The 12737-nt window shown below is 35.0% G+C and overlaps 3 protein-coding genes across 5 annotated transcripts in view; 2 read left to right on the plus strand and 1 right to left on the minus strand.

The window, feature by feature from the left end:
- LOC104816790 (probable rhamnogalacturonate lyase B) overlaps window positions 1-959 on the plus strand; it is a 5168-nt gene extending 4209 nt beyond the window's left edge. The window contains exons 14-15 of one of the 2 annotated variants that reach the window (XM_010545753.1): window positions 91-226; window positions 541-959. In XM_010545753.1, the coding sequence (XP_010544055.1) occupies window positions 91-226; window positions 541-789 (385 nt within the window). In that variant the 3' untranslated portion in view covers window positions 790-959. The remainder of the gene's footprint in view (window positions 1-90; window positions 227-540) is intronic. The other variant, XM_010545755.1, reaches the window with a different exon arrangement.
- A 2287-nt stretch (window positions 960-3246) lies between these two features.
- Window positions 3247-9207, plus strand: LOC104816791 (probable rhamnogalacturonate lyase B). The gene is made up of 17 exons (XM_019202900.1): window positions 3247-3397; window positions 3675-3814; window positions 4027-4148; window positions 4359-4424; window positions 4505-4621; window positions 4720-4839; window positions 4902-5043; window positions 5214-5384; window positions 5583-5738; window positions 5920-6026; window positions 6499-6589; window positions 6723-6864; window positions 7344-7614; window positions 7855-7987; window positions 8261-8323; window positions 8374-8480; window positions 8821-9207. The coding sequence occupies exons 1-17, from the start codon at window positions 3349-3351 to the stop codon at window positions 8999-9001; spliced, it is 2178 nt and encodes a 725-aa protein (XP_019058445.1). The 5' UTR covers window positions 3247-3348; the 3' UTR covers window positions 9002-9207.
- A 323-nt stretch (window positions 9208-9530) lies between these two features.
- The window catches only part of LOC104816792 (BEACH domain-containing protein B), a 13597-nt gene continuing 10390 nt past the window's right edge, over window positions 9531-12737 (minus strand). For both annotated transcript variants that reach the window (XM_019202910.1, XM_019202911.1), the window contains 6 exons: window positions 12595-12688; window positions 12262-12468; window positions 11752-11877; window positions 11284-11655; window positions 10970-11201; window positions 9531-10633 (listed from right to left, as the gene is read on the minus strand). In XM_019202910.1, the coding sequence (XP_019058455.1) occupies window positions 9933-10633; window positions 10970-11201; window positions 11284-11655; window positions 11752-11877; window positions 12262-12468; window positions 12595-12688 (1732 nt within the window). In that variant the 3' untranslated portion in view covers window positions 9531-9932. The remainder of the gene's footprint in view (window positions 10634-10969; window positions 11202-11283; window positions 11656-11751; window positions 11878-12261; window positions 12469-12594; window positions 12689-12737) is intronic.

Raw genomic sequence — 12737 nt, forward strand, 5'->3', positions numbered from 1 at the left:
TTTGTCCACCCGATTTTTTTTTTTTTTTTTTTTTAGGAACTGTTAGTGAAAAAACACCCAGATGGAATCTTTTTTTTTTTGATAATGCAGGAAAAAAGACAACAAAACATATCAAGGGACAACATGGCAGATCAAGTTCAAACTAGAGAGTGTGGATAAGGCAAACTCATACACCTTAAGAGTTGCCATTGCATCAGCCACCCTTTCTGAACTCCAAGTACGTACGGTATATACACTTAATTAATACACATATAGTTATATAACATATATATATATATATATATATATATATATCCATTCAACATTTACTCTAAATCTCATTTATGATCATATGACAAAATGAGAAACAGAAATAAGATGTCATTGAAACTATTAACACAAGAGATAATTGGCATAATCACACTTTAATTTTTTTAAATGATTTTGTATTTCTAATTGATCTCAATCGTCTCCAATGTCTATTGAAATCAACTTCAATCTTCCAACTCCATATATATATACATATATATATATATATGTTTGTTTTTATCATTTTAACAGATTCGGGTGAATGATGCGAATGGAAGTCCGTTGTTCACGAGCGGATTGATCGGGAAGGATAACTCGATAGCGAGGCACGGAATACACGGTTTGTACTGGTTATTCAGCATTGAAGTGCCTGGTTCTAAGTTCGTTGAAGGCGTCAATACCTTCTTCTTCACTCAGCCAAGGAGCACAAGTCCTTTCCAAGGCATAATGTATGATTACATTCGATTAGAAGGGCCTTCTCCTCCTCTTGCATTTGGTTAACAAATATGATTGATCCCTTTTCTGATTTATTAGACTGCTTGCTTTCTTTCTAAATGAATGTCGGAATATTCCTTGTGATCTAATCTCTGTGTCATGACAATTTCAATGACTCTCTTGGTCTTTGAGTTCTTGCTTTTGAAGAGTTCATGAGTGAAGAAACCTTTTTTTTTTGTTATGGGTTCCGCTTATCGTCGTCTGTCCACATCGTTATTTATAGGCATTTCGTGAATCTAGACGTTAAAACAACAAAATCACGTAATGAATTTTGAAATATAATAGAATAAAAATTACAGAGTTGTAACACTTCTTTAGTTTGTTTGACAATAAAAGGGATTAATAGTTTTACAATTGCAGATGAAAAATGTCAAGATACGATGAGGAGAACCAAATGGAAAAATAAATAATTGTACCGAATAATACCCGATTTAAAAAGTGATTCAATATGTTTTCTCGAAATCAAATAATTTGTTTCTGAATACAAAAATAACTGAAAATCAATATAAAAATGAAAATATTTTTATATTAAAGAATGAACCCAAACCTAATCGAAGACCACTCACAAAAAAAATAATTTAAAAGTCGAATTTATAAAGTTTGTATTATATCGAAATAATCAATTTTAAAAATAAAATAAATGAAACATAAATGAAACGACGAAATTTCAATCTCTAAACATAATTATATAGGATAAGTTTTTTTTATAATAAAAAATTTCTAATTATATTTCCAAAAAACCGGAGATTTCATGTAAATATCCGTCCTCAATGGAGACTCGAATATGGAATAAAAAAAAAAATTATCTCATCCCTTACCAATTGAGCCATCAATTTGTCAAATATACATAGCGTTAATTCTAATTTATAAGAGAATTGTTATTATATAATTAAAATATTCCAAATACCGTCAAATATGCACACCGATTTGCATCCTAAAATGCAAGTAATATACCCACAACGAAGAGAAATTTTAGAATTAGTGGTTAAATTCAATAAATATTGCACTGATAAAAATAGTTCCCTAGACTGTTATAGATATTTTCCCTTTATTATTTAAAATGTTTTTCTTTACCTTTGGATTCACGTTTCTAACTAAACATTCGCATTTTCCATTTTAAATGTCTCGAAATTATTTAATTAGCGTAAATGAAAATTATTCCAAAAGAGAAGAATTCTTGATTTTGGATCGAAGGTATATGAGAAATGTATCCTTCAAAACATATTTTAGTGTTGGATTTGAATAAGTGGAAACCATACAACAACCGAAGAAATTTTCTCCAAAATATATTGAATCAAGGTACCCGCTCATTATTTTAATTTCTTTTGTTTTTTGTTTTTTTATGTTTTTATGGCTTGCATATTTTTGCTTTATGTTTGATAAATATTATTTTCATAGTTTATTTTCGCTATAGAAAAATGTGTCAACTGAATAGGTCTTTCAAAAAAAAAAATCTCATTGATTCAAGACAAATTCCATGAAAATTTGCAAATTCAATCTACTTGAAGGGCACTAAATAACAAAAAAGAGACAAAAAATCTCTTTAAAAATGAATCTTTATTCAATAAAAAATAAATCCTAAATAATCCTAAATGAAGATAAATATGATAAAAAAAAATTATAAGCATATTATTTTTTTTAAATTGAAAATTTTAAAGATACAAGTAATTGGACCTTAGTTTAATAGAGAACTGAATAATGCATTATGAAATAAAAGTTAATATATATTTTTGGCAATTAAAAAACAAGGGAAAGTGAATATAATAAAAATATTTACTTACCAACATTGTAAATTCTTTCCCTGTTTAGAAACAAGCAGCCCACGTAGTTGGAAAGAAACGTACAACGTTTGCTTCAAGCATTAGGATTTGTTATATTCTTACATACATACATATATATATATATATATATATATATATATGTATATGGTCCTCTCGTAAGATTATCAACATTATATGATCTAAATTAGTACCATTAAATTTATTTATTTTCTTTATTTTAATTCACATTAATGAATCAATATTAATGTTATGTATATATATAGATTCAATAAAATCAACCTAAAATCTTTTATTTTTTATTGGTATTACCAGGTAATAACTTTTTGTAGATACCATATTTCCATCACATTAAATACAATCAAATCACGCGATATATATATATATATATATATATAATAAAGAATCAAATATTCGGGATTTAAAGATGAGTTGGCGTGAGTTGAGGCAATGGGGTTTAGGAAGAATGCTTTGTTTATAACCAAAGGAAAGGGGAAAACCAATTCCGCTGACTCTGCTGCCTAACCACTCTTCTTCCTCCTCTTCTTCTTTGGTCAGTTCACATGTTTGGTTTTACTTTATGCCTTTGTCTTTATCTTACACCATCAAAAGGTTTTTCATCGTAGATTAGGAAAATTAGATAGATTTATTCTTCGGTTATTATGAATCATTCTTTGGACTTTTCCATGGGTTTGGTTTTGTCCACAAGTTCACATGTCTCTTCATATAACCCTTTTCCTGACTTTTTGTGTGGACAGAATTTCGACAAGGCTTAAAATCTCTGATCATGGATCTCTCTTCACATGTCTTCAGTTCTTTTGTCGGGTTTCTCACAGGTAAGAGAAAAACAAAACAAAAAAACCTCAGACGACGGATACCCATGTCCTAAAATCTCGTGATTACTTGTAAAGTCTTGAACTTTTTCTGTTTTTACGCCGTTTGAAACGCAAACGCGAACGCAAACGCTGAACCATGTTCATTTTTCAGATAACCTTGCGTTTAGACTGCTCTGTTTATAAGCGCGTTTTTCAGCCGATAACTCTTTCTTGACGATTAAAAGCGGCGATTCATGTTATCGTTGGTGTATGTGTATGTGCATGTTTGCAACAAAAGGGCCTTCGAATCGGCGGAATCTGCGACTGAGAGGATGGATAAAAGCGTTCATCGTGTTTTCGGTATTATCAGAGATCGCAATCTGTCAAACTCCTCCAGAATCAGAACAAGCATTACAGTTGCATTACCAAGATCAACATGTAAGGTTTCCCCATCATCATCATCTTCTTCATCTTGTCTTTCCTCCATCAGTTTCTGTTCCATTTCTCAAAGCCAAATCGGTGATTGAAGCTTCTGATTGCTTCTTCTTTTCTGGTTCCTTGATCTGCAAGTTATCTCGATCGATATACTGTATGTTAAGTATGCCTTTTTAACATACTGGCAATGACATAAGTTAATGATGCGGAAGCAGGTGGTTATGGATAACGGCATTCTTCAAGTAACTTTGTCGAACCCCGAAGGATTCGTTACAGGAATTCAGTACCATGGAATCTCCAATGTGCTCGCATACAACGGCTCAGAACATGATCGAGGGTACGTGAGTAAATTGGCCCGCCTCCTCGTTCTACTTTCATTACATCTGTGACATGAAGTTTCTGTATCAGTTCAGTTCCAAGAAAACGGCGAACAGACAGGTTTTCCGGGTTTCGTATCGATCCATACGAGTTCTTTGTGAAGAACCGGTATGATTTACGGTTACTCTATCGATTATCTTCACGGATTAGTCGATATTTTGTGTCGCAGATATTGGGATTTGGTCTGGAACTTTCCAGGGAAAACAACAAAGGTCACAAAAGGCACAGTGGACAGGTTAAAAAAAATACTGATATTTTCATAAAATTCTATGATTCATTCAAAGATTCTGTTTGATTTCACACTCCATGTGACAGGATTGAAGCAACTAAGCTCGAAGTGATTGTACAGAACGACGAACAGATCGAGCTTTCTTTTACGAGGACGTGGAATTCATCATTGGATAAAGCTGTTCCCGTGAATATAGACAAGAGGTAACTAAAGTTCGATGTCTGTTTTTTTTTTTTATATCCTAGAATCAATTATATGAACTGTGTAGGAGAGTGATTGATGAAATCGTGGCTTTCATCAGGTTTGTGATGCTGAGAAATTCGTCGGGTTTCTACACTTACGCCATCTTCGAGCGTCTGGAAGGGTGGCCCGCCGTGGAAGTCGACAATATCAGAATAGCATTCAAGCTCAACGAGGACAAGTATGAAATTTCTATGAATCTTGATGATGGATTCATCATTTCTGACAAAAATTTCTGTTCAGGTTTCATTACATGGCGATATCGGATGAAAGGCAAAGGTACATGCCCCTGCCCGAAGATCGGGTTCCTCCCCGAGGTCAAGCCTTGGCTTACCCCGAAGCAGTTTTGCTCATCGACCCTAGAGAGCCCGAGTTTAAAGGAGAGGTATTGGCCCGAGTTTCGCGTCTTAAAACCAAAGTTACCGTTTCAAGAAGCTCGGAAACAAAGAAACGTGCACTGTTTCTTGCACTAGATGTGTGATATTTTAGAACACAAGTTTCGATTTCTCGTTCAAAACGCGGGATTTATCCTGTCAATATAACATTCGCTTGCAGGTGGATGACAAGTACGCATACTCGATGGAAAGCAAAGATCTCAAAGTTCATGGATGGATAAGCACAAACGACTCGGTAGGTTTCTGGCAAATCACTCCAAGCAACGAGTTTCGGTCTGCAGGACCGCTCAAGCAGTTCCTCAACTCTCATGTCGGTCCTACACATCTCACGGTTAGTCATCATTCATTCGCCTGATATATATATATAACTATGGTTTAACCTTGAATTCCTTACGTATTATATAGATACAATCCATAGAGGACTCTCTGATAAACTGTGGTTACATATTGCTACATATCCTTATACATAACGGCTAAAATCTGCTCGAAATGTCGAAAATGGGAACGTTTTCGGAGCGAATTTGAACAGATCTTCCATAGTACGCATTATGTGGGGAAAGAGCTTATAATAAGCTTCGAGGAAGGTGAGGCATGGAAGAAAGTTTTCGGACCGGTCTTCGTTTATCTCAATTCATTTCCACAAGGAGTTGATCCTCTTCTGCTTTGGAATGAAGCCAAAAACCAGGTCTTGAAACAGCGAAATCTCATACTAATATCAAGAGTTCATACGTGTGTATATATATGTGTATGTGTGTGTGTGTATATATACACATGAAAAGAACATGGGATTTCGTTGTGAACTCGATACGTTTTGAAGTGTTATAGATAGAACAAAAGATTGTGAAACTGTTGGTGTTTTTTTTCAGACAAGGATTGAAGAACAGATGTGGCCATACGAGTTCCCAACTTCTGGGGATTTCCCGGGCTCTGATCGACGTGGCAGTGTTACCGGTAGATTCCTTATTAGTGACCGGTAAATCTCGTTTTCCCCCTTAATTTTACTTTTTTTGTGTGAATATATGTAATTTATACATACATTATAAATGGAAAAAACGAAATCAAATCCAAAATAAATTTGAAATAAATCAAAATAAAGTAATTTGCAATTATTTTTTTCAATTTAGGAAAATTTTGTTCATCCAAATTCTGAACAAATTTAATTCAATAGTATATATGATCGCTTACAACGATCAGCAATATTTTCAACTTCAAATCAAATCTGAAATAAACTGAATCTAACTAATAAATAAAATATTTTTTTGGTAAAAATCAATAAATAAAATAATTATTCATTGTAATCAATAAAAATATAATAATCCCTAATATCCATAGTTAATTTATTTTAAGAAAAAAATGATAGAATTTAATTGTGACAATGTTTTAGATGTTTTTTGTCCTTTTTTATTTTTATTTTTTGAAAAATTATTCTTTATTGTTTTTTATAGATATATAAGTAGTGAGTATATATCGGGAAACGGCTCGTACGTCGGATTGGCTGCACCCGGAGATGTTGGGTCGTGGCAAAAAGAATGCAAAGTAAATAACTAGTAATTACTTTTTCTAATTGCTTATTTTGTTAAACCATTGATTTAAGATAAAATTAAATATTCTAACCATCATTATTATGTATTTTTTTAAAAATATTATGTATTTATTTTTTGTGTTGCAGGGCTATCAGTTTTGGACAAAGGTGGATGAAAATGGACATTTCTTAATAAAAAATGTGAGAAGTGGCAAATACAACATATACGGATGGGCTTCGGGATTCATCGGCGATTATCATAATGACACTGTCATCGACATTGCTTCAGGTCTCACTAATTTCCGCCGTTACTCTTTTTATTCTAAAAATATATATAAAATGATAACTAATTTTAACTAATTTTTGGATTTAATAGATACCAAAACTGATTAATTTCAGTGTGTAGATAGATATAAAAATATTTTTTAAAAAAATTAATTTCTAAAATTGAAAACAAATTAAACCCAAAAATTCCTTTGTCTATTTTTTTCTTGTTAATTTAGGATAATTTATATTCTTCACTCCCTCTTATGATAATCATAACAAAAAAGAATTGTTATTTCATATGTTTGGCTTCATTTTCTTTTCTTGTTGGAGTTGTAACAATTGGTCTCTCTCTCTCTCTCTATATATAATATAATATTGACATTGAATAATATAATATATATTTATATATATTATTTTCTTCCTGTTATTTTTTTCTTGTTAATTTGGATAGTATATATATATATATATACATATAATGACAAAAGTATTGATGTGAAGCAGGTTCAAATATTGACATTGGGGAACTAATATATGAACCACCGAGAGACGGTCCAACTATTTGGGAAATTGGAGTTCCGGACAGGACCGCGGCGGAATTCTACATTCCGAATCCGGATCCGAGATACACAAACAAACTGTATATGGACCACGATCGATTCCGGCAGTACGGTCTGTGGGAAAGATATACGGAGTTATATCCCGACCAAGACCTGGTCTTCGACGTTGATGCTGATGATTATACCAAAGATTGGTTCTTCATGCAAGTCACGAGGTTAGTGATTTGATATATGTTTCCAAGTTAGTTATATATATATATATATACCATAATATATATAATTTTCAACAAGCGTCCTAAAAGTTTGGAAAGATTCTACACCGGGATAATTAAGGATTTGGCCTCACAAGTAAAATATAATATTATATATATATATATATATGACGACCTCTAATTAATTGCGAATCTATATGATTATTGTATAACATATGGGGAAAAAAAACTGTGTGGATGCAGAAAGGTGGGGGAGGGAGGATATAACGGAACGACATGGCAAATCAAGTTTAAATTGGATAAAGTGGTGAACGAAACATCTTCCTCCTACAAACTCCGAATCGCTTTGGCCACCGCTAATGTTGCCGAGCTACAGGTTTGCGTCTGCGTTTGCGTTTGCGTCTGCGTTTGAATTTATTTATTCATTTTCGAAGGTTAGCAGTTTTAATTGCCAATACTAAAAAAATGAAAACTTACACGTTAAAAAGATGAATATCATTATTATTAAATTTTTTACATCCGAAAGCAAATATGTATAACTACAACTGCAACTAAACACCCACTACTTATTAATTAGTATATCTCTCTAATTTCATTAATTATTTCGATTTTTTGACATTTTTTTGTGCAAAAAAAAAAAAAAAAATAGGTACGAGTAAACGATCCGAAGACGCCGTTGTTGTTCACGACGGGGGAGATGATACGTTTTGAAGTGTTATAGATAGAACAAAAGATTGTGAAACTGTTGGTGTTTTTTTTCAGACAAGGATTGAAGAACAGATGTGGCCATACGAGTTCCCAACTTCTGGGGATTTCCCGGGCTCTGATCGACGTGGCAGTGTTACCGGTAGATTCCTTATTAGTGACCGGTAAATCTCGTTTTCCCCCTTAATTTTACTTTTTTTGTGTGAATATATGTAATTTATACATACATTATAAATGGAAAAAACGAAATCAAATCCAAAATAAATTTGAAATAAATCAAAATAAAGTAATTTGCAATTATTTTTTTCAATTTAGGAAAATTTTGTTCATCCAAATTCTGAACAAATTTAATTCAATAGTATATATGATCGCTTACAACGATCAGCAATATTTTCAACTTCAAATCAAATCTGAAATAAACTGAATCTAACTAATAAATAAAATATTTTTTTGGTAAAAATCAATAAATAAAATAATTATTCATTGTAATCAATAAAAATATAATAATGGGATACATGGGGTGTACTGGCTGAACAGCGTGGACGTCCCCTCCTCCTCTCTGCTCCGAGGCAACAACACCATCTTCCTCACCCAGCCGCTTGCCGTCAGCCCCTTCCAAGGCCTCATGTACGACTACATCCGCCTCGAGTCCCCTGATCCTCTCTACCACATCACCATCTCTTGATTCCTTCACCTCACCTACTAACCCCGTTCGCATAGATAGATTGACACACGCATTCTTTTGTTGTTCTTTTAACTTGTTGGTTGGGGGAAGTATTAGTACGATTCACAAACAGCAGTGTCATCATGATCATCCACCGCCACCATCCTTTGTTAAAACAAATGAATCTAAATTCCAATAAAAAAAAAAAAGGATGAGATTCTGATTCTCGTAATCTTGTTTGAAATTGTTTAGAGCTAGCAAAGTAACACAGACCAATTTGGTGCATGGCCCAGAAAGATTTATAATTGGGGACATGGTAAGAGTAAATTTAATTTTGTAAAGGGGGGGGGGGGATTTAACAATTTTGATTAAAAGTTTATGAAATATATAATGAAAGTGAAATTTTTTTCATTAAAAAGTGGGGGAATGTGACCTCCATAGCAAGGCTCATTGGGTCCGCCCATGTGCATGGAGATCACTTATAAAATCAGATGTATTACATCAGTAACACCCCAAAAAAAAAAGAACTTGCAAACAATAATTTAGTGAATGAAAAAGCAATAATTGACATCTTAATTATACAGACAATAAAATCAACAACTATAGGCAGTAAAAAGCTTAGCCCTACTCTAATTGGAATGTTTTTTTTCTCTCCTGATGAAGTATAGTATACAGTTTTACCTCTTCAGACAAATCCAGAGACTGTTCTATGCAAACACTGTGGTATTCTTACATCAATCAACACTTCTCTAGTTTTTCTTCTTCCCTAATCTAACAGTTAAGATTCTTTTTCAAGTATACTGCACATGTACAAGCCAGTGTCCATCCCTCTTCTTTGGGATGTCAGTAAAACACCATTACTACTGACCCTATCAAGCATCATCCCCTCCCCTCCACCATCCAAAATATGGACCAGACAATAACATTTACAGACAGAACTCAGCATCAGATCTTACCCTGCAACACCAGATTTTGATTTTGAGCTCCATAGTAAGCCGGGTTTCCGAAGTTGCGGGTTCTCTATAGAATAAACCAGAAGGTTCCCGTCTTTCGTCCCAGCCAAGAAGCATTCTTCTTGAGTTACCGTCAGAGAGGTGATTACTTTCCCGATACCGTTGTACCTTCTAACTACTTCGAGTGTGTTCATTGACCAGACAACCACCTGTCCTTGGTCACCTGCACAGGCCAAGAATTCTCCACACTTGCTCAGTTCAAGGCACTTGATTCGGCCATTGGACTCGGAGCTTGCCAGATGCTTCCCGTTAATGGAGAATAGGTGCAGACTCAGATCATCATCCCCATACAGAACAATCCGGCCGTGCTGGGAGGCAACAAGCTTCGACACTGCACCACCTGAAGGATGTTTCAGTGACCTTACGTATCTTCCTTCCCTTAACGTGTGGAACACGCAAGTTCCATCTTTTGACCCACTGATGACTATATCAAGATCGGCGCTGACATATAAGCAAGTGATAATATCATCGTGGCCACATAGAATATGGGAAGGAGCATCGGCCACGACATGGTCTTTCCGGAGTACCTCCGCATGTGAATTTTTAACTCTCTTCTCGGATGTTCTCGTACGGACAATCTCCCACACCATTACAGTCGTATCATAGCTACCAGTTGCAAGGATGGTTGAATCAGCTGTCACTGCAGCATCAAAGATGTCTTAGAATGCCATTAATAGTTCCAGCAAATGTCAACCTACAAAGATTACTCTGAGGCCTTAAAAAGATAAACTAGTCATGTGGTTAGAGCCCTAGTTAGGTTCTCTTTGTCAGAGAGGTTCATCGATATGAACTGAGACGTATATATTCGTGGAACTATGGACCAGAGTACATACGACTAAGTTTTTTCCCAAGCATGACATACCATTGTTGATGATCCTCTGGGAAATTCAAGCTCAATGCCCACAATATTCTCGACAACATTTTCATCTCAGAGGAGACATTGAACAAAAAAAGAATCAGAATATGAAAAGCATACCTGCGACACAGCTGACAACATCTTTATGGTGTCGGATGCTCTGGACAACCCGTCCATCTGCCAAGGATATGACATCAAAACTGTTCTCCCAGTTCCCGCATGAAATCAGGAAATTTTCAGATGGTGTTTGCATTGTGGCAAAGCACTGTGATCCAAGTTCAATATTATCTGCTGCTGGATTTCCAATGTTTCGAGGAGGTAGAACATCGGAACCAACTCCAAAGAATGGATCCTGCAACCACAAAGGCTTTTACAGCAGTTGCAAGCCAAAGTATTGAATTAGAAGAATATAGAAAGCTTAACAGGAAACTTACCTGGGAGCCAGAAAAAGTAAAATTTCCACCGGACTGAAGTTGAGTAGTCAACCAGATCTTCACTGATAAGGTGAGACCCTGGTTAACTAGAACTATATTTGAATCCACTAAACCAATGTATAGAACTGCTGATAGTGGATGTGTTGTAGCAGGAAGAATGGAAGTCAAACTAATAGAAGCGGGCGCAAAGTGCAGGGGATGTGCAATTGGAATAGGTGGTCCTCGTCTTGGATGTTTCTTACGGAAGATCTGGATTGGAGTTTGACCAAAATTAGCAATCTGATCTTCAATAGCTGATCTTTGCAACTCGTCTTCCATATTTTCCAGATCAACGGCACCTTCATATGTTAGGTAATAAAAGATATTTGCTGCCTGCAGTCCAAGTTTAACTTGAAATTTTAGTGAGCAGGAAATTGGAGAATAGTTCACCAATTTAAGCAAAAGATTTTGACAAAAGAATCAGAATACCTCAACGGCTGGTTTACCACGTTGTTTGTATCCAAAAATCAAATCAATCCAATTATGGAGATGTGAGCTAACATACTCGCTCTCTAGAGCTTCTCTGTTACGAGCAATGAACAGCTCTGGAGAACCCTGCATTCAGAACTCAAAAGTGAGTTTTTGTGAAGGCAAACAAACATAGAATGATAGAAATGAAAGGAGGCAAAACAGTTGTCTAGGAAAAAGACCCTAGTCATCTTTACGCTTCCTAACCGCCCAAGCACCATTAAAAGAGAAGAAAACAAAGCACTGTTGGCACTTCACTTAATCAATGTCCAGGTAAAGTGGATATAGATCCTATAAGTAACCTCCCTAGCACAAGCAAACTGTCATTTTTAAATATAGATCCTATGAGCGAAAAAAAGGGCTTTTACAACCAAATGTGGCATATATGCAGTTACCCCAACCATGCTTCATGATTCGATGTCCAACCAGAAATTTGTTATCTTTAAGATCAATCATGAGAGAGATTCAAACCTTAGCCCATGGAGGTAGACAAATATCTCCAAGAGGTTCGCCATCTTGTTTCACTCCAAGATGGTAGCAGTTGGAATTCACTAGGAACTCTGGCATGTAGAAGAATTCAGGGATTAATTCTTTTACATCACTTGTGTTGGACAGGCAGTTCCGAAATGTGCCCTCAATGCTTTGAAAAAGACGATCTGCATGATCAAATTTACCACCCTGACCACAAAAGAAACTATTTAGTGAATATGTGTGTGCTACACAAATTTTCACGAAAAAAGCAATCCCACGACATATTGTAAAAGAAAAATACCATAGGGGCTACACTTGGAGAAAGAAAAATACCTGTAGACTACGATGAAGTGATGTGAATGGCTCCAGCCTCAAAAGGTAATACAGGACAATTCCCATACTTGAATAATGGGACCCATAATAGAAACTGCATCAAGTTCATGAACACTATTGTGAGGTACGGGGGGGGGGGGGGG

This window comes from Tarenaya hassleriana, unplaced genomic scaffold, assembly GCF_000463585.1.
Source record: "Tarenaya hassleriana unplaced genomic scaffold, ASM46358v1 Cleome26, whole genome shotgun sequence".
Lineage (NCBI taxonomy): Eukaryota > Viridiplantae > Streptophyta > Magnoliopsida > Brassicales > Cleomaceae > Tarenaya > Tarenaya hassleriana.

Excerpts from the sequence above, each read along its gene's own strand:
- LOC104816791 (XM_019202900.1), top strand. The coding sequence starts at position 3,349 with ATGGATCTCTCTTCACATGTCTTCAGTTCTTTTGTCGGGTTTCTCACA. Across the intron at positions 6,865-7,343 it reads TGTCATCGACATTGCTTCAG|GTTCAAATATTGACATTGGG; the intron begins GTCTCACTAATT and ends GATGTGAAGCAG. Across the intron at positions 8,481-8,820 it reads AGATTCCTTATTAGTGACCG|TAATGGGATACATGGGGTGT; the intron begins GTAAATCTCGTT and ends ATAAAAATATAA.